Source organism: Danio rerio, chromosome 3 (assembly GCF_052040795.2).
Source record: "Danio rerio strain M-AB ecotype USA chromosome 3, GRCz13ab, whole genome shotgun sequence".
In the NCBI taxonomy this organism is placed as follows: domain Eukaryota; kingdom Metazoa; phylum Chordata; class Actinopteri; order Cypriniformes; family Danionidae; genus Danio; species Danio rerio.
The window spans coordinates 6,968,982-6,990,797 of NC_141023.1; the positions used below are offsets into that span (position 1 = coordinate 6,968,982).

General features: G+C 38.6%; 3 protein-coding genes across 12 annotated transcripts in view; all 3 read right to left on the minus strand.

The window, feature by feature from the left end:
- Nucleotides 1–19,331, minus strand: znf1001 (zinc finger protein 1001). Of its 5 annotated transcripts, none has more exons than XR_015480126.1 (4): nucleotides 19,131–19,331; nucleotides 3,596–4,792; nucleotides 966–2,632; nucleotides 1–414 (listed from the first exon to the last, which is right to left on the minus strand). XR_015480126.1 is itself a non-coding variant. In XM_087243439.1 (3 exons), exon 3 carries the CDS (start codon nucleotides 4,785–4,787, stop codon nucleotides 3,774–3,776), a length of 1,014 nt encoding a protein of 337 aa, XP_087099565.1. In that variant the 5' UTR covers nucleotides 4,788–4,792; nucleotides 4,921–4,951; nucleotides 19,131–19,331; the 3' UTR covers nucleotides 2,669–3,773.
- Nucleotides 1–21,816, minus strand: part of zgc:136308 — a 97,556-nt gene that overhangs the window by 32,928 nt on the left and 42,812 nt on the right. The gene's annotated exons all lie outside the window — the stretch shown is intronic.
- LOC147845489 (uncharacterized) overlaps nucleotides 17,283–21,816 on the minus strand; it is a 17,037-nt gene continuing 12,503 nt past the window's right edge. For 4 of the 6 annotated variants that reach the window (XM_087243693.1, XM_087243690.1, XM_087243689.1 and 1 more), the window contains exon 3: nucleotides 19,498–21,780. In XM_087243693.1, the coding sequence (XP_087099819.1) occupies nucleotides 21,631–21,780 (150 nt within the window). In that variant the 3' untranslated portion in view covers nucleotides 19,498–21,630. Of the gene's footprint in view, nucleotides 19,383–19,497; nucleotides 21,781–21,816 lie in introns of those variants that run through there. The other 2 variants (XM_087243692.1, XM_087243688.1) reach the window with 1 other exon arrangement.

Below are 21,816 nucleotides of genomic sequence, written 5' to 3' on the forward strand. Positions count from 1 at the left end.
TTTGATACAACCGCTTGTTTTAGTTCAACTCATCATAGAACAAACAAAACCAGTTTAATTGACAGCAGACACCACACATGAACTAATACTATAGTAAATAGTGAGCGGAGTGAAGCAGCAAGAGTTTCTACTGCTCCACACTCCATGTGTTTTGTATCCGGCTCACTCCACACTGTAGGTTAAACTCCGCTGTTGTCATTACTAAAGAAATTAAGTTAATATAATTGACTTAAAATATCAAGTTTTGTCATCAAAACCAAAACAGAAGTGTTTAACTTACTCATTAGGCAGCAAAAACCTTTAATTAATATTTTAAGTTCTCTAAATTTCACATTTTAACTTGTTTAAATGATTCATCACACTGTAAAGTGATTCATTACTTAAACATTTCAGCATCACAAGCACAATGAGCACCTTGTGTCATCATATAACACATATCAACCAATCACTTTTGACAGTGTCAAGACTATTTTAGCACGTCTTTTTTCAAATAACGACATATTACATATTTGGTGCTTCATTAAGTTTATAAGATCTACAATTATAGCCTGAAAAAAACAAATATAGTAAATATATATTGGTGTATTGGGAAAAAGTGATTAGTTTACTTTATTATTTAAAAAGTGAGTTCAATTAGCCTAATTATACAAATAAAGTCAACTGAACAGTTACAATGGGTTTACTTACATTATCTTCGTGAAGTCAGCTTGTTGCTTTTAAGGCAATTGGTTTACTCGCTTTAAGTAACGAATCACTTTTTACAGTCCACGTCTCTGTTTAAAAGGATTGGTTGCGCTTGAAGTTCTGGCTTGACACCTACGCTGATTGGTTGATATGTGTTATATGATGACAAGGTGCTCATTGTGCTTGTGATGCTGAATTTTGCTGAAGCGCAGCAGGACAGAGGACAACTACCTGAACCCATCTGACAAAAGAGGAAAGTTAAATCAGTATTAGAAATGAGCAGTTTTACTCAGAATACAGGAAATACCACATCATATCATTCACTCCTGTTTCTATAATGTGTTTCATTGTTTACTCATTCACTAAAGTGTGTTGCTTTCACTATAGGTTTGTCCCTGCTTTTATTTTTGTATTATTTTCTTTTATTTATTCAGCATAAACATACTCTTTATAAATACCTGAAATGCGTTTTAATTTGTCCTAGCCTGACTACAGTACAATGTCACTACGATTGCAGATTTACAATGTGGTTAAACCTCAGAAAGTGAGGGAAAAACCAAAGTAGATCAAAGTCTACCGTTTTACCTGTTCTCTATTAGAAACTGAGACTTTACAGCCTTTATGTCACAGTCACCAGCGATCCAGCCTGTGCAGATCACCGAAGAACTACAAATCTGCCACTTTAAAGAACTACATGTCCAGTCATGCACCACTCACACACACCTGTTCCTCATTCGGTTGATTACAGATACAAACACGGTTGGGAGCTGCTCAGGAACGAATTAGAAAGACTTTGTACACAAATAACATACACACACTTCAGTGCTGAGTCTTATTATCTGTTGTTGTGACATTACGGCGTGTAGTGGTAAACAAAGTGATGCTTCATGAAACCCTGAAATGAAACCTGTCACTACAGTGACACCTAGTGGTCATTTCTCTGTATTGCTCTGGAACAGCTTCAGCAAAGAAACAGTTCAGCAAATTGATGTATTAAACTCCACGCTGTAGAGTTGAGGTGTCAGGTCATTTAGTGGAGCGGTGAGAGTTCCTGACTAGCATGCAGAGGTAATGGGTTATAACCCAGAGTGATGTAGTTATAAATATTAATTTGTTAATGCTCTGTTCTTGTAACGTGTTTTGTTTTAACATTGGTCTGACATCCGAATGAATACAGTGTATAAATATGTCTTCATTTTGGTCATAAAACAAAGAAACATTATTAAAATACATCAAATCATAATTTCAGAGTATTTGTACAAGTCAGGATTCAAACTCAGGCCATTTGCAGCACAGTTACATTGTGCACATGTAACCCCGCCGGTCCTACGCCACCCAACCCCCTCCAAACTGGTTTCATACCGGCGACCTTCAGCATGGGAGTCGGTTGCTCCAACAAGGAGGCTAAAGACCATGGCCTCTAGCGTCTGGCACTAGAGCACCTTTAGAGGTCAGAGAAGTGAGGTTTACCTGCACAGCACTTACTAGGTGGCCTCCGTTACACACACACAATAGCCCACTAGGCTACATGACATAGAGGATTGTCAGTCAAACGCAGATGAGGCAAGTCTCGAAACGCTTTTAAAACCACCGAGGCTTTGAATCACTTTATACACGTGACCTGGTGTTTCAAATCTCCATAATCATGTGACCTGGCTGTTTCGGATCATGCTTTGCTGCAGTGTTTCACAACACTTGTGCTTTGGGATCTTGAAACTGTGGAAACATCAGTTTCACGTCATCCATCCCTAACAATGCGTTTTCCTTGCCGTGTTAGACCCTTGCCTTGTTTTATTGTTTATTCCTGTCTGCTGCCTGCCCTTTGACCCTCCGCCTGTTATATGACCACGACCCTGGATTTGCCTGTATACATCCGTTTGCTCCTGTGTCGACCGTTGCTTGCCTGACCATTCTCTTGTAATAAACCTGCATGTGGATCTGCAATGACCTGGAAATGAAATAAAGGAATATTTGTAACACAAAGTATTTGAATCTTTCTTTAATTTGTTTACTACTGTCGCTCACAAGGTTAAACCACATTATATAAAACTGCATGCAATAGTAAATACACTGTACTGAGTGGACTAGGACAAATAACTGAGCAAATCTGTAATTTAGAAAGAGTTACTCTGTCTGTTTGATCTGCTTTAACTATTTCTATCAAATGCTGACGGCTTGACCACATTCCTCCTCATACCAATGAACAAAACAAAAACACAGCATTCAGAAACATCTTGCAAGAGTCGTGTTTGCATGGCTTCAGCTGTGTCCTCTTCATTTCTGTGTCTGACTCAGACTGATACGGCTTTACTGACATTATTAACAGACAGCATGCAGGAGAGGCATGACGTTTCCTGGTGATGTGGAGCCGACCCACCAATCACAACACATTCAAGAGTTCACACTTAGCTGATGATTGATTATAAAGCATATTTGGCATGCTGTCCCAGGAGAGAACACTGAGCTCAAAAGATCCTCGAGCACAGGGCTCCCTCCCGTTTGCAGGGCGAGAACGCAGTTTGAGCTTAGGTGGGTCTCGAGAACCCCAACCCCCCTCATTTAGAGCTGAAGACAGATTATAAATTGCTTTATAGAGATATGCTGCTGGTTAAGAACCCAACTATAGTGCTGATTTAGATTTAGATAAACCACTTAGTTTAGCTGACTAATCAGAGCCCGTTGTGAGCAGGCCTTATAGATGGAACCAGGAAATATGATGGTCGTTTTCTGCTCAGTAGCTGTATAAAATTAAGGTAATATATGTTAACAAATCACATGATTTTTTACAGATGAATCACGAACACACATTGTTTTGCAGCCCTTAAACACACTCAAACCTTTAAAAAACACTGTGGACCACCCTGGTGACAACGCGGTCTGCCTTCAGCTCTTATTCTCAAACTCATTTTACTATGGAAGATCAAGTTGCTTGTGATCTGGCTTTGCTCCACTCATCCACTGTGTGTCTATATGTCTGAAATATCCTGAAGCAGCAGCACTGCCAATGACGCCCACACCAGCCAAGACGCGCCGCGCTGCTCCTCATTGCTTATCGGCGCCGACTCTCATTGAAAATGAATGACTTCCGGCTACTTTGACGCTCTCGCCACTTTCTCTCTGGTGTGAATCCTCTCATGTATTTTTAGGCCTCCTAACTGTCTGAATCTCTTGTCACAGTGTGAACACTTGTAAGGTTTCTCTCCAGTGTGAATCCTCACATGTTGTCTCAGATTTCCTCCACCACTGAATCTCTTGTCGCAGTATGAACAAATGTAAGGTTTCTCTCCAGTGTGAACCCTCTCATGTTGTCTCAGAATTCCTGAATCACTGAATCTCTTATCACAGTGTGAACACTTGTAAGGTTTCTCTCCAGTGTGAATCCTGACATGTTGTCTCAGATTTCCTCCATCACTGAATCTCTTGTCGCAGTGTGAACACTTGTAAGGTTTCTCTCCAGTGTGAGTCCTCTCATGTTGCCTCAGTTGTCCTAAACGCCTGAATCTCTTCTCACAGTATGAACACTTGTAAGGTTTCTCTCCAGTGTGAATCCTCGCATGTGTTTTCATATGTGCAAGCTGACTGAATCTCTTATTGCACAGTGAACAAATGTAAGGTTTCTCTCCAGTGTGAATTCTCTTATGTATTTTCAAACTTTCAGCTGTACAAAAGGTCTTCTCACACTCAAAGCACTTGTACTCTCCCACACCGGTGTGGATCTTCTGATGATTTCTTAAACTACGTTGATGTCTGAAACTCTTTTCACACACAGAACACGGATAAAGCTTCTCCTTTGTATGAACACTAAGGTGGTTCTTCAGCTCTGAATCCCTCAAAAATGTTTTGCCACACTGATCACACTTGTGTGTTTTCTCTCCAGTGTGGATCAGCAAGTGATTATTAAGGGTTGATGATGCTCTGAAACTCTTTCCACACTGAGTGCATGTGAATGGTTTCTCCCCAGTGTGGATCCTCATGTGTTTCCCGAGACTCTGTTTGTTTGTTAGACTCTTTCCACACTGAGTGCAGGTGACACGTTCTTTGTCTTTTCTCTTCAGTGAGTCAGTTTTTTGACTCATTTTCTCGTGACGGTGTGTGTCCTCCATCAGGTCTGAAATAAAAATGAAAAGACTGCCTTTAAAATGACATAACAGCACGCTGACACGGGCTGCCACGGCCACCCTGTGTAAATTCTGAAGAAGAATTAGTTGTTGATATTATTAATTTAAATGTACTTACCTAAATTCACAAATAAGTCATAAGTAGAATACTATGAGAAGGAGAAAATAATAATTCAATGTTGACCTGCTCTTTTGTCTATGAAGGTATTGTTGTCTCTTTGCTCAGCTCACCTCTTCATGTATTCAAATGTCAGGGGTTCATTCACGTTACACTGACAGTCACATATAATCTTAACCAAAGTACAGTCTGAGCCGATATCATGATTGTTCGTTCATCACGTGACAGAATGACTCAAACCCGAGGACTCGAGACGTGAATGGATCAAATCTCTTTCCGGCTTTAAACGCATATGATTGGCCGGTAAGGAACGAATGACTTAAACTCGATAGAGGACTCAAGAGATGAACGGATCTAAACGCATACGACTGGGCCGTGAGGAACGAATCACTCAAACGCGATAGAGGACTCGAGAGTTGAACGGATCAATTCTCTTTCCGGCTCTAAACGCATTTGATTGGCTTCTGCCTTTCCGCGATGAACGACTCAAAAGACTTTAAATGAATGATACCACCTGCACAAATGTGCGCACGCGCGCATGAACGAATCACTCCCTGAGAGGACTCATAGTTCGAGTCATATTGAAGATTTGTTCAAAATGAACGAATCGTTCAAGAACGACCCATCACTAATCAGCTTTTCAGAATCTTGTTTATTTAGCAACCCCATTATTTTGCTGCTTGACTTAATGTGTGTGTATTTTACAGAAAGGTACTTTAAAAGAAGAATATGTATTAATAATATTGTAGCTTAATAAGGAGCATGGATTAATGGTAGGATTAGGGTCTGTATACAGTAAGTGTGAGTATGTAGTAATGTCTTTTGTTCAGTTTGTTCATTTGTGTGTTTTATTAATTCATTCATTAATCTTCATTAACTTTAGACATGGCTATACTGCATGTTGTATTCAATTCAATTCACCTTTATTTGAATAGCGCTTTAACGATGTAGATTGTGTCAAAGCAGCTACACATAGAAGATCATAGTAAATTGGAACAGAGTAGTTCAGTATTTAGTGTTTAAGTTCAGTTCAGCTCAGTTCAGTGTGGTTTAATAATCACTACTGAGGGCCTAAACACTGAAGAGCAAATCCATCGATGCATAGCTCTATCGATCCCAAACCATGCAAGCTAGTGGCGACAGCGGACAGGGAAAAACAATAAGTGCAATAAGAGTGTTACGAGAACCAGCGATCGCTCTCTGGAGATCGCTGGTTTTCACTATAACCATGGACTACACTTCCGCCTTCCTCTGGACTACATATGCAGACATGCACTTCTCCCAGAAACTCACGCCTGCTTACTCATCTAGACTGATTACACTCGCCTCACATGAGGACTTTGAGAGACTGATTAGACACCCTTCATAAGCCACTCATTCACTCATCCAGTTGGCCGAGTCTTGTTCGCTTCTAGTGACATTACAATGCGTTTCTCCTTGTCTTGTTTCTCCGTGTTTTAGACCCTAGCCTAGTGTATCCCTGTTCTCCTGTTTAGCCGCCTGACTTTTGACCTATTGCCTGTTATACGACTACGACTCTTTATTTATCTTTTACAATGTTACAAAAATGATGCTATATTGAGGGCGCAACTGCAGCTGTATCCTATTTAGGCCACACAAAACAGAAACATGATTAAAATACATGAAACCATTTCAGAATATTTGTACAAGTCGGGATTCGAACCCAAAACGTAATTCGAAGAACTGTATCTGCATGCACACGTACAGTCCACTAGATCCACATGACATGGAGATCTGTCGACCTTGGCAGCTAAATGAAGATTCGCCAGGTCTAGAAACGCTTTTAAGCTGATCCATGCTTTGAATCGCTTTAGTCACGTGACCAGGTGTTTCGAAACACTTTAGTCACGTGACTTGGGTGCTTCGGCGCAGTGTTTCGAAACACTTGCGCTTCAGGATCTCGATACTGTGTCGAAACGTCAGTTTCACGTCAGCCATCCCTGCATATTGGATCTTACCTTCTGTTGTGTGTGTCACCCCCGGCGTTACAAAGAGTATGTTGTACATTGATTTTTATTTGGTTTGCACGTGTACTTGCTGAATTATTTCAAGGAATAAACTACAATATTTCAAGAGTAATCAATGGAATTAAACCTTTATTATTTACTTTACCAGAAACAAAAATATAGCATTACTCATTATTCACAATAATTCATTATTGTTTTGTGTGCCACCCCAAGATTTGGTGTGGCCTTGCTTGGCCACCACTAAGAAACTTTTCTGGGGACGCCACTGCGCTGACATAAAAATAATATATTTTATATAGATTCATCCAGTCCACTAGTGGATGAAGGTTTACTGCATGTTCAGCTTTTTCAGTGGACAATGCCATTTTCAGGGTATATACAGGAATCATGTAGAGAAATTCATTACCTTTTAAAGGGTCACGAAACACCAAAACAAATTTTTTTTTGAGCTGTTGACAGTCGTATATGTGTCCCACACTGCTAAAAACACTATTAGGACACCTATATTTCACTAAGAAGTGTAAATTGGTTGTTTTTGCGTTATTTTAAGCAAATTCGTACTTCCGGTTTGAAACGAATTTTTGAAGCTGCGTCACGGTCATGACATAATAGCGTGTATTCCAGCGTGCAGACTGGGCGTCTGTGCCAGAGTGAGTCTTATTACGTCTTACAGCCTGCTGTATTATATGATTAAGGCTTGGTTCAAACCAATCAGCGCGCTCTATTGTGCAACTTCATTAATATTCATTACTGTCACCGTGTTTACACGACAGAGACGCCACGTTGTGTTGGCAAAACAAGCGTGAAGTGTTGCTTTTATAGTTTGCTGCAGTTAAGTTTCGTTTTCATTTTCTCTCTGTGAGAGCTCAGACTCACGTGTGGATTAACAGTGTAGGCGACGTGCGACAACAATAACTTACGTGTCTAAGGAGGAACATTGTTTACCTGAGAGCTGTTCTCATCTGCAAACGCTGAGATCCGGATTCGCTTGTAGTCTTCTCTTCATAAAGACGCGGCTCTAGTTGCTGGTGATTGTCCTGTCTCTACAGATTTGGTAAGTGAGCGACCAGTGCTCTTTGTTTATTCAGTTTGTTCATATCGAACTAAGTTAACTATTGCACCGTGTAAACATGTTAGCCCCACAACCAAACTTTAACCTCGTGTAGGATTTTTACCGCATTTAGTGACCGGAATAACACACGCGGCTTTCTGACACTACCTGCCGTGTGTATCTAAGTTTCCGGGAAATGCAGAGGGTTTTTTTCTCTCATTCGCCGTGCGGTATCAAACATTGCATGAAAAATACACGCTTAGAGCAGTTCCTCGAATCAAATATCACGTTTGACGCGAGGGGCATGAATGAATTCCCTGAATGAAAGAGCCAAACTGCAGTTAAAGTCCACCATTTAATAATTTGGCAAATAATTCGACTACAGATGTCCATGTAGGTTAAACACCATCGCTTTCTCCTGTGTGTCTGTGTGTGTATTTTGACTCTGAAACTCGCGCGTGCCCAAATAGACACTCCCACACCCTCCCACTTTTTTTCCTCCGACACTCCCCCCTAAACAGAGCTGGACACGCCCACTTTTCTGACTTTTTCCAAAGTAGAGGTGTGAAAACACCCTGCTGAAACGAGGGGGTTTCATGGCCCTTTAAGACCTTATTTAGGACTGTTTCCACAGATTTCAAGACCTCATCGTCACTTTAGGTTTCAACTAGTAACACTGGTGACATTTGAACTTTCAGTATATTTACTAAACACTGACAGTAATATAGCAAGCACAACTAAAAAGTTTAAGCTTGTGAAAACTCCTTGTGAATGCAGTACAAGTCAGAATAATGGGAACGAGGAGTAAGAGAATTATTTAAACGACTACCCCCTATGAAAGTTGTAACAGTTAAATAATGTTACTATTAATATTTTTAGATTTGTTTATTTATTTTTTTGCATTGTGTATTGTTTGGCATGTTAAAATCAGTATGCTGACATGTTGTAATATTGCTTTCGACCTCTGGGGGGCGGGACTCTTTCAACACCATATGGAGGTGTCCACGTTGCTGAACATCGTATGTAAAACAATGTGAAGACACCATTGCTTCTCTCCTGCACTTGAAAATATGATTGACAAAATCGTAGAAATGCTGGAATAAGATCGTCAAGGGGGTCGAATCGACAATCTTTTGACAATTTACAATTAATTGTGCAGCTCTAATATATAAATGCTCTAATACACAGGTGTCAAACTCAGTTCCAAAAGGGCCGCAGCCCTGCACAGTTTAGTTTCAACCCTAATTAAACACACCTGGGGCCTGTTTCAGAAAGGAGGTTAAGTGAAAACTGAGAGTATTTTAACCCTGAAATGAGAGAAACTCTGGGTTTTCCGTTTCAAAATGGTAGGTTTGTTAAACTCGAGAAATCAGGGTAAGTCAAGCCTGTTTCTGAAAGAAAGGTAACTTTAACTCAGAGTCAGTTACTGTGGTAACTTACTCCGTGAATCTAACCTGGTCCGGAGCAGGTTTTATTCTCTAAACTCTGAGTTTCTGTCGGTCTCCTCCCCTTTTTTAAAGATGAAGCGTATTTCTCGCCTTACGCCTGTTTCACACCGCAAGCGTCAGCGGCGCGTGAGCAGAGCGTGAGCAGCGCGTGTGTTTTCGGCGTCCATGTTAACAGATTAGAGCTTTCATACCGCACGCAGCAGCAGCGCGTCAGAGCGAGGCGTGAGCGTCGCCGAAGCAGCAGTGCAGCAATAGTTTCGGCGCTGGGTCTATTTTTGACGCGCTGCTCACGCTCAATTAAAGTGACAGTGCATTGATAATGACCAAAACACAATGAATGACAGTAAAAAGTAGCAATTTTACCCAATAAATGCGTTAATAATGTCAAATGGTTTATATATAGTCTTTCAAATAAACTTAAAACGATTAAAAACGGCAACAAACATTTATTAGGCCCGAACTACAAAACCAAATGTAAAACAATTTTACTATCAGTTTTGCTTAAGTTGCACACTAGTGTTGTAGGAGAGGGGAAATAGAATATTTACGGGATTTGTAGTCCATAGCGAAGTGTATTGTGGGTATTGTAGTTCGACAGGCATGCTGGATGATGTGAGCTCGCTGTGTTCTCTACAGCTGAGCAGAGGAAGAAAGTTTTAATCGGCTTTGTTTTATGTTCACTCGAGTTATTCCTACCGGGAGCTGTTTGCACTGTGAATCTGACAACACGAAAATAAGTAAAAGAATGGCATGCACTGGTTACTTTTGTCCGTCTCATCATCTGCACGAGCATGAATTAACGAGCTGTTTTTCTGCCGCTGGACATCACTGAAGCGGAGAAAGTAACACTAGTTTGATCAAGTATAAATATCATTATAACTATATTGTATAAATATGATTATAACTAGGTCTACAGCAACCTGATAATCAAAAAAACAAATGACATGATATCACAGGCGATTGTCTTCTGACTGTAGACAATTCTCATATAAGTTAGCTTTAGAAGCATACAGTACTATTTGATCTATAAAATTTGTAAAATAAACATTTGCAGGTTAATGAAACAGCATAGGAGGGGCCTTGGTGCAGATGAAAAGTTTAAAAAGTGTATTTGTATATAGAGGGGTAACTAGATAGAATAGACAGAGATAGGTTGATCTCAGCAGCAGCTGCCGAAGAACTGCGCGCTGCAGACGCAGCTGGTGTGAAAGGCAAACGCCTGCGTGCTGCTACTGCTCGACATACGCGCTGCTCACGCTCTGCTCACGCGCCGCTGACGCTTGCGGTGTGAAACAGGCGTTAGCCTTACGTCTCCACACACCTATTTTAATGCTCATTTTGGAGATGCCCACAAAAACGATTGATGGAAACGTCATGATTCACATAACTTTTAAAAATATGCATAATAAAACATGTGCATAACTGAGTAGGTTAAACATAAACTACGAAGTGCACTTAACAAATTACAGTATGTGCATTAAATGATGATGAGAATGAAGAGATGATGATTAAAATGTGTGTGAATGGACAAACCAGCAGACTGAGCACACTGCAGAGCATCTTAAATGTTGTTTTAGTCTTTCTAAAATGCCTTTACTGTTTCAGTATTAGTGTATATTATTAATTACTCAGCGTCTGGAGCGCGTCAAGATCTCCGCATCTGGCTTCAAACGCCCCCACGTGTTCATTGTGTGTCAATTGTCTTCTGAGGCGCAAGTACATTAATTAAATAAAAAAATCATTGACGCAGCTTATTCTACCGCAGTAAATTCTGTTTTTACTGTTGATATTTGGCGCAAGTTAATCATGAAGTGACGATTGTGTTCTCTTCGACTCGTTGGATAAAAACGCTGCTTTATTTTTAGGCGTTATTCCAGTTTTGCACAAATATGTAATAGCCTATATTTTGATGGAAACACAGCTATTGCCTACATTTTTGTCACACACAGAACAAGGTCACGTATGAGGCTTGTCCTTTTTTTAATAAATAATTAGCTTAACCTTCAACATGCACTGTTACTAGATTAATGGGATTATTATTCTGTCTAAAAATTATTTTATTACTGCTTCTTAATATTATATCAACCTCTATCACTTGATCAATAAAAAGGCAGACACACAACAAGTGTTGTATCAGTCAATAAAACTGATAAAAGTGTATAAAAGTTTAAGGAAATAAGTTTAAACGTCACACATTACATTACTTATTTTATTATACTGAATTGTTTAAATACTTAAAATTAAAAATTACGCATAAAGTTGAGCAGCTGTTTTCCCATGCTAACGGTCTTTGTTTCACTGATGGCTGCTTCTTTTTAAATATATACACTCATATTTGCTATAACTATGCATGAGCAGATTAAGTTCAGCCGGAGAAAGAAATGCTGATCTCTTTTTTGTTGCCATGGTCACTCGTAATATCTGCACTCCATTGATAATGCCTTTTTATAGTCACGGTGTGCGCGCTTAACTCTGAGTTGGTCTACTCAAACACTGCAAAAAATGCTTTTCTTGCTTAGATTTTTTGTCTTATTTCTAGTCTAAATATCTAAAATTTCTTATATCAAGAAGCATTTTCTAGACAAGTAAAACAAATTGTCTTGTTTTGAGAAATAAAATGGCAATATCAAGTGAGTTTTTCCTTAAAACAAGCAAAATAATCTGCCAATGGGGTAAGCAAAATAATCTTGTTTTTTCTTTTGACGTAAGATTATTTTGCTTACCCCATGGGCAGATTATTTAGCTTGTTTTACGGAAAAACTCACTTAATATTGTCATATTATTTCTCAAAACAAGACAATATGTTTTGCTTGTCTAGAAAATGCTTCTTGATATAAGAAATTTTAGATATTTAGACTAGAAATAAGACAAAAAATCTAAGCAAGGAAAGCATTTTTTGCAGTTAAGTTGATTGACCCAGCTCAGATTCGCTATTCTGAAACCGAAAACCCTGAGTTTTTAATCTCTCTGTAAATCAACTCAGAGTTCAAGTTTAAACTCCGAGTTGTTTGAACCTCCTTACTGAAACAGGCCCCTGATCAAACTAATTGAGTCCTTCAGGCTTGTTTGAAACCTACAGGTGAGTGTGTTGGAGCAGGGTTGGAACTAGAGATGCGCGGTTGGCGGTTATAGCCGCGGACTCCGCGGATAAACCGCGGATCGGGCGGATGACGTTACGAAAAAATAATATTTTAATTAAATTCGGGCGGGTGGCGGGCGGTTGTACTGTTTTTATAGGCATAGCTGGCGCACCAACGAAAAAGCCTAGGACTGACTTTACAGAATGGAAGGAGGAATCGGATACACTAATTCTGGATGAAGTACAGAAGTATTCCTTCCGTAAACTTCCGTATAGACGGATCAGCAGAGGAAAATCTACTTTCCTTTAGGGAGAAATAAGACCAGTCATTCCCACGACTGTAGCACCTTTCCAAGAGAACTAGGCTATATGCATTTCAGCAACAAGTGCTGCGAGCGAGCGCTTCTTCAGTGCAGCAGGGCGCATTATAGTGGCTATGCAGGCGCTCCCGTCTGAATCCTGACACTGTCATACATGCACTTAGCCTGGTCAGACTTTATGTTCGCTCAAAGAGGGATGGCAAATCTATTTTTCTAATTTAATTTCTAATTGTGGGGGTGACTGAGCCTATAAGGCTTAGGCACGATATGACGTTTTTATTAAAAAAAAATTTCAACTGTTTGCCAAAGCATGCGACTATAGCCTATGCCTACATTAAGATATTTATGTTGATATTTTTTTACTGCCTGTTGTTTCTTTTGGCATATAAAATAGGTATTGTCTGATAGAGATATAAATAAAGGTTCATCTGTGTCGCAGAACTGGTGTTGTTTCCGATTTCTACAAGCTCAATAACATCCACAGCAAAAAATAAAAAATAATAAATAAAAAAATAGTCGAAAAACTGTGCCCATTAATTAGATGTGCAAGGCAATCAGGTACGTTTTTGGGGTTGCTAAGGACAACTACAAATGTAAACTTTATTATAATGTAAATGACTTATTATTCTATCTATTTACTAAAAAATAAAGTAAAATAGGCATTTAGTAGTAGGCTAAATAGCAGCATGTTGAAATGATGTGTCAATGCGTTAATTTCTATTAGGCTACAATAAAAAAAAGTTGTACAGTAAGTTACAGTGCGTTTAATTTAGGCTATTTATTTAATTTTGTCCCTGTGCGCCGATTGGAGACGGAGTTCACTGCTGATGAGAGCTCGGGTGCTTCTCATTTCTTATTTGTGCATCCTCGTTTCCTTTCCTTGCTTTCTTTCCTCGTGTTTCCACCCCGCCGGGATACGAGGGAAGGACGCAAGGAAAAGACTTAAGGACCGATGAATCGAATCAAGTGAAAAGACACGTCCTCGTATCTTTAGCGTCACTTCAAAGCGTCGTCAATTAATGACTTGCACGTTTGGATTAACTGCATGTCTACATTAAAGTCATTCTCTATTCTATAATGAGCAATAAAGAAACATTCATTTAATAAAAAAAAGGAATAAGCCATTTAAATGAAGAGCCCAATCAGCAGATGGCGGGCGGGCGGGTGCGGTTTTAAAAATTGGTCAAAAATGTTAGTGCGGATGGATGGCGGACGGATGATGAATTTTGTCATGCGGTTGCGGATGAAATAATAGCCCATCCGCGCATCTCTAGTTGGAACTAAACTGTGCAGGGCTGCGGCCCTCCAGGAATTGAGTTTGACACCCCTGCTCTAATATATATTGCTAGACCAAGCTTGACTTGAAATAAGCAATGACTTGACTTGCACATGTGTGACTTACTCCCACCTCTGATTGTTTGATAGGCTGATTTGCATCCTTATAAAGAGCCACTTACCATAGAGTAAGAATGAGCATTAGTATAGTGTACACCGTTTGTATCTGACCTTCGCATTTTGTCCAATGTAGAGAACTGTTGCCGTTATCGCTCAATTGTAAGTATATGTAACTATATTTGATTTGTTGTTTTAAGCAGTTACGCATGTCGATTTCGTTTGTTTTATTTTAGAAAGGACTGTTTGTATTTTGCTATCCCTATGCGTCTGTTGGCTTGCTGTTTTCACTTATCCAACTTCTCGTGGGAGTAGGGTTGTAACAATATACCGGTATGACGGTCTACCACGATTTGAACGTGCACGGTTATCATACCATGAACGATTGCATATCAACGGTTTTAACCCTTAAAGACCGAGACAGCCACCCGCGGCTAAAAATAAGTATTGCTCTTAAATGTTTAATAACTTTTGATCCACTGATCCGATTCATACAATTCAAAGATTGGCATAAAGAAGAGAATCTCAGCTTTTCCAGTGCACATGATACATTGATGCATTGCCCCTCCTCCATGCCCAGATTGGTTCAAACTCGCTATATCACAACCAATAAGCATAGGTTTCGCTTTTGTTTGTGGACCAACATGAGCTTTTTGTACAACACGGAATGAGAGAAAGGCATACATTTATGCGCGGCTAAATAAAACGCAAAAAAAAAGTTTTGCATGAAATAATTCTCATACTAAGTACTTTTGCATGCACAGCAGCACAGAAACATGACAAAACAGTGACACAGCAAAGACGAACTGCTGCTCTTGCTGTTTTCAAAAGACACAAATGAAGGTGCAGCTGTTTGTCTGCATTGCAGACAACCATATCCAAATCCATATCCATAGACAACCATATCCATGCTGGCACATAAAACCTAAGGATGTTCCATATTGAATCTAGTTTCGTTATTTAACTATTTATAGTATAGTAAATATTTATATCTATTTTTTACTGAGGATTTGCACCATGTTTATTTGGACTTTATTTGGACTTTGACACATTATTTATTATTTTCTTATTTTTTTATTTGTTCATTGTAAGTGGTGTTGTTTATAGTAACTAAAAATATATTATTTGGAAAAAGTCAAATTTGCTTCACTGTTCTATTATTTTGTAACATTTGTAACATACCGTATACCGCGAAACCGTCAAACCGTGGTATTGTTTTAGACGATTATCATACCGTGAAAAATTCATACCGTTACAACCCTACGTGGGAGCAACATCATCTCACTCAACAGAGGGCAACTTGACGTCTCTCCTATTTGCATCAAGGGTCGTTTCCTAACAAGTGGCTGGACCACGAAAAGAAATTGCATCGCTCTCAAGTGCTCGTAACAATAAGTGGTCACTGACTTTATTCAAAAAGACTATTTAGATTCTGACATAACAAATTTTTTTTTTTTTGTTTGTGATTGATGTTTTTGGTTCGATGCTAAAAAAACATATTGGGGTAAAATAAAAAGAGAGTTTAAATTGCTATAATTAGTTTCAAGAGTGTTTATTCAGTCGGCCAAATTTCTGTAGAACCCCCCTCAGAGTCATACCATTCAATGAGAGGGGGTGTTGCAGAATGATAGATTGTATAACTTGTTTCATAAGCAAACAAGTATCTGTTTGGCCTACAGGAACTCAAGCATGGCTGGTGAGGAAATGGTAATATCTTTCTGATAAAGTAGAGCAGGGGTGGCAAACCCTGTTCCTGGAGTCACCTTCCTGCAGATTTCAGTTGCTACCCATATCAAACACACCTGAACCAATTAATTAGGACTAGAACACCACGTGATAATTACAGGCAGGTGTGTTTGATATGGGTTGCAACTAAAATCTGCAGGAAGGTGGCTCTCCAGGAACAGGGGTGGCCACCCTGAAGTAGTGTTTCACAGAGAGCACTTTGGGTTAAGTTAATTGAAGACCGATGGGTTAGCATTGCTGCTGAGGAACTGTACTATTCACTGTCTTTAATAAAGTCTTCTCCCCATCACGACTTTGGTAAGCTTACTTATTTTGTGTAACAGAGTAATCTAAAACATTGGCGAGCCACCGGTGAACAGATAAGCCAAACACAGCTGAATCTAACAAAAGGTTCATAAGAAAGAGAAACACAAATCAATAGCTAGACTAGTGAACAAACACTACATGTGGGTCTTTATCAAAAAACTCTGACTTTGAATTAAACTTTAGGTTCAGGACACACCAAGCCGACACAGAACAACCAGCACCAACAAAACTGCTCGCAAATATTTGAGAAATGAAGCAAAAATTACAATCAGAGCCGCCGGTCCAACGCCAATACTACACGCTGAATCAGGCCAACGAGCACCAACAGAAGTGCTCTCGCTCAGCACAGCGGAGATTGCTTTAGTCATATAGAGTGGAATAGTGAATTTCTTATTTTTTATTTAAATATATATGGGCAATTCCACGCAAATGTCAACCTTGCCATAAAAAATTATTTAGTTTTCAGCAAAATAGACAAACCGTTTCTACATTTTTTGTGTTAGCAAGTATTTTACAGTACTGTAAAAATACTCGTGAATGTATCTGTCAGTATTTCAAACTATTATATTTAATTTGCCAAAATCACACAAGTGGCAATTTCACAGCTGTCACATCCATAACGGAAATGCGTCACATCCATAACGACACTTTTTCTTCATAAATGCAAAAATGTCAAATAAAATAAAATCAATCATTTTAATTCTATAGTGAGCCGACTCATACCTGTTTGATGAGCATTGTTTCTTTTGGGTTGTGCAGTTTAACTGTCAGAATTTCTAAATAATCTGTTGTCGACTGTAAATTCGCAAACTTTTTTTTGTCACATCCATAACGCATGTTTATTTTCCTAATTTAAAATATAAAACATGTTTACATATTGATATTTTTCTGCTCCCATAACTCTGTGGTGAGCTATTTTGGAAAATATAAACAGAAGTTTCGATATAATGTCAACATATACTTTCTGTGTGAAATTATGTTTTGAGTTTTTACTGCAAATGTCACATCCATAACGCTGGAATTGCTCATATATTTTTTTACTTAAACACACTGAAGAGAAAGTGTCATTTAAAAGGTGTTAAATGCTAAACTTTTTAAAATTTGTCTGTTAATGGGCATATATGGTGAAAAATCTACTGTTCAAGCTGTTTGGACAGACATATGTGTAGGAATAGTGTATAGACTGTCATATTGAGTTGATATAAACACAAACAGTCCTTTTCTTTTAAATTAAACAACATAAAAACGGTGGACCAACTGGAACCGTTTTCAGCCACGACTCATGAAACTCATATTTCTGCCACACCACTATATCTGAATAGTTTCATTTTAAATAACATGCCAATGTGCGCGTCTGGTGTGTGATACTTCCAACTATCATGTGCGCTCCGTGTTGCGGCGCATCTGGTGTGTGATGCACTTTAACTCCCATTTAACACAACTCATCAACACATTCATCAATAAACACACTGATGCACTGAGCTTGCCTTTTCATGGCCGACTGTGATTGTTTTACCAAGACAAATTGGCTGATTACATATTTTAGAATAATTTAGAATTTTAAAAATAGGAAAAAATGAACAAATAAATAAATGAAATGAGTATGTGACCGACTATTTCTGTCTGCTCTATCACAGGCTGAGACAACAACTGCGCTTTCATTATGATCCATCCAGCAAGATTCTACTGATTTAATAAACTACACTGCACCCCAATATTCACAGATTAAATTAAGCCAAACTTTGGGAAACAACGTCTACATAGTATATTCATTCTGGACAATGCAATGAAATTTAAGACTTTAAAATGCACAAAACACTGATCAAACCTTGATTCTTGCTCAAAAAGATAAAATAAACCAGAAAAACACAACGAGCTGCTGTCTATATAGTTTGTGAATTACAGCTTGTTAATATGCAAATAAATTTTACAGTAAATTAATTAATAATTATTTTTAGCTCATCAGTTTTAGACAATTATTGTTTTTACACAAAACTAACATTTTATAGTTCAGTAATACTTTACAATAATTTTACTCCATTAGTTCATGCATTTACTAACATTAAGTATGAATAATTCTGTAAATTAATCAGTTCAACATTTACTAATGCCTTAATAGAATCCAAAGTTGTGTTTGTTAACATTAATGCAGAGATTTAACATGAACTAACGTTGTTTAACTTAAATAATGTCATTAAAGATGGATGGATGAATACAATAATGAATGTATTACTAATTGATTGTTTATGTTAGTAAAGGCATTGATCAACCTTTAACTTGACAAAAATATATAATATCAATTGCTTTAAAGTGATACACATAACTCTACAATACTGAAAAATACTACAGTAATTTATAGTTAATACTGTAGTGTTTTTTAACCATCCTATAATAAAGTGTATTGTACAACTGTGTTACTGAATGCTGCAGCAGTAACTATGGTGAAATGATAAAATGCTCTGCATACAGTAGTAAACATGAGTTTTTACTGCAGTAAACTGTGCTGTGTTGTAATATAGTTGTTGTAAATGTAGTACAGTGTTGGTGTTTTGTATTTATACTACACTATTTCCTATAAATGACTGCAGTATTTGTCCATGAGGGTGAAATGAGTGAACACAGCATTTCATTTGCCGCTAATAAAGATCAGACAAATCCTGAAGTATAAGAATGTGTGAAAGTAAACAGGAATCATAACCTGTGCTTTTACCGCGAGAAGCTTTTACATCGAGAGCTTTAATAAAGAGGTTAGTGGCCAAAACCAAGCAAAAACAAAGCTGAAAACCGACACTGAAGAGGAACACAGCCGAGAGAAAAACACTTGAATATTGAGAAAGTAGGAATCTGAACTAATAAATAAGGAGAGAAACACAACGTTACCTGTTTACATATGAACACGGTAAAAGTCCGCTATTCCTGATCGCTTTCACAGAGGAATTGACAGTCAAGAGCCAGGATATAATGAAGAAAGGCAGGAGTTGTGTCGTGTTCGCTAAATAATCTCTCTAGAGTTGATAAAAGCTGAAGTGTAGCCTCTTTGTTTCTTCTCATCTTCAACACGAGTTTAATGTTGCTTGTTCTGAGCTTTTCCTCCAGCGCCTCCGCTATCAGTGTGCTGTGTACTACTGCCATCTAGAGGACAATCACAGCAACAGCGACTTCAGTAAATTAATGATTTCAGAATCAGTATTAAGCAGACAATAAATAAATAAATAAATACATAAATAAATAACCACCAACAAAAATATTTAATACAACTTCTTGTTTTAGTTCAACTCATCATAGGACAAACAAAACCAGTTTAATTGACAGCAGACACCACACATGAACTAATACTATAGTAAATAGTGAGCGGAGTGAAGCAGCAAGAGTTTCTACTGCTCCACACTCCATGTGTTTTGTATCCGGTTCACTCCACACTGTAGGCTAAACCCCGCTGTTGTCATTACTAAAGAAATTAAGTTGATATAATTGACATTACTTAAAATATCAAGTTTTGGAATCAAAACTAAAAAAGGTGTGTTTAACTTACTCATTAGGCAGCAAAAACCTATAAAGTTCTCTGAATTTATCATTTTAATTCGTTTAAATGATTCACCACACTGTAAAAAGTGATTCATTACTTAAAGCGAGTAAACCAACTGCCTCAAAAACAACAAGTTGACTTCACAAAGATAATGTAAGTAAACCCATTGTAATCTGGAGCTGTTCAGTTAACTTCATTTGTGTAATTATGCTAATTTAACTGATGCTGAATTTTGCTAAAGACAGAGGAACTACCTGAACCCATCTGAAAAAAGAGGAAAGTTAAATTAGTATTAGAAATGAGCAGTTTTACTCAGAATAAAGGAAATACCACATCATATCATTCACTCCTGTTTCTGTAACGTGTTTCATTATTTATTCATTCACTAAAGTGTGTTGTTTTCATTAAAGGTTTGTCTGTGCTTTCAGTTTTGTATTATTTTCTTTTATTTATTCAGCATAAACATACTCTTTATAAACACCTGAAGTGTGTTTTACTTTGTCCTAGCCAGGGCTGGAGCAAGCTGAACTGCCGCTCTAGGCAGAGGACGATCACGCCGCCCTCAACCCCAATGTGAAAACGAAAGTGACCGGTTATGAAAATGAAGTGAGGTGTCGCGGACCTCTATTCTGCCGCCCTATGCGCGGAAATAACTGAGGTGGTAAGGAAGGTGTCTTGGACGCCGCCCTCTCTATACTGCCGCCCTAGGCGGCCACCTAAGTCGCCTCTATGGATGCGCCGGCCCTGGTCCTAGCCTGACTACAGTATAATGTCACTACGATTGCAGATTTATGATGTGGTTAAACCTCAGAAAGTGAACAAAAAAACCAAAGTAGATTGTGTTACCTGCTGTCTATTACAAAGATTTTACAGCCTTTATATTACGGTCACCAGCGACCCAGCCTGTGCAGATCACTAAAGAACTACATGTCCAGTCATGCACCGCTCACACACACCTGTTCCTCATTCGGTTGATTACACACACACACATAGCTAAAAGCTGCTCAGATTAGATGGACTATATACACAAAACACACACACACACACACTTCAGTGCTGAGTCTTATTATCTGTTTTTGAGACATTCCGATGTGTAGTGGTAGACAAAACGAGGCTTCATGAAACTCTGAAACTGCAGAAGCATATGTGTCGAGGCTTTGAAGCGTTTTGAAACCTGTCTCTACAGTGACACCTAGTGTTCATTTTCTGTATTGCTCTGGAACAGCTTCCGTAAAGAAACAGTTTAGCCAATTAATGTATTAAACCCTGTGCGTGATTTAGTGGAGCGGTGAGAGTTCCTGACTAGCATGCAGAGGTAATGGCTTGGAACCCAGAGTGATGTAGTTATAAATATTAGTTTATAATTGCGCTGTTCTTGTAACGTGTTCTGTTTTAACATTGGTCTGACATGTGAATAAACACTTTTTTGAATAAATATGTCTTGATTTTGGTCATAAAACAAAAAGTAACATTATTAAAATACATCAAATCATAATTTCAGAGTATTTGTACAAGTAAGGATTCAAACTCAGGCCATTTGCAGCACAGTTACTTTGTGCACACAATAGCCCACTAGGCTACATGAGATAGAGGATTGTCAGTCAAACGCAGGTAAGGGCAAGTCTCGAAATGCTTCTGAAACCACCGAGGCTTTGAATCACTTTATACACGTGACCTTGTGTTTCAAATCTCCTTAATCATGTGACCTGGCTGTTTCGGATCATGCTTCAGTGAAGTGTTTTGAAACACTTCTGCTTTGGGATCTTGAAACTGTGTGGAAACATCAGTTTCACGTCATCCATCCCTAACGATGCGTTTTCCTTGCCGTGTTAGACCCTTGCCTTGTTTTATTGTTTATTCCTGTCTGCTGCCTGCCTTTTGACCCTCCGCCTGTTGTATGACCACGACCCTGGATTTGCCTGTATACATCCGTTTGCTCCTGTGTCGACCGCTGCTTGACTGACCATTCTCTTGTAATAAACCTGCATGTGGACCTGCAATGACCTGGAAATGAAATAAAGGAATATTTGTAACACAAAG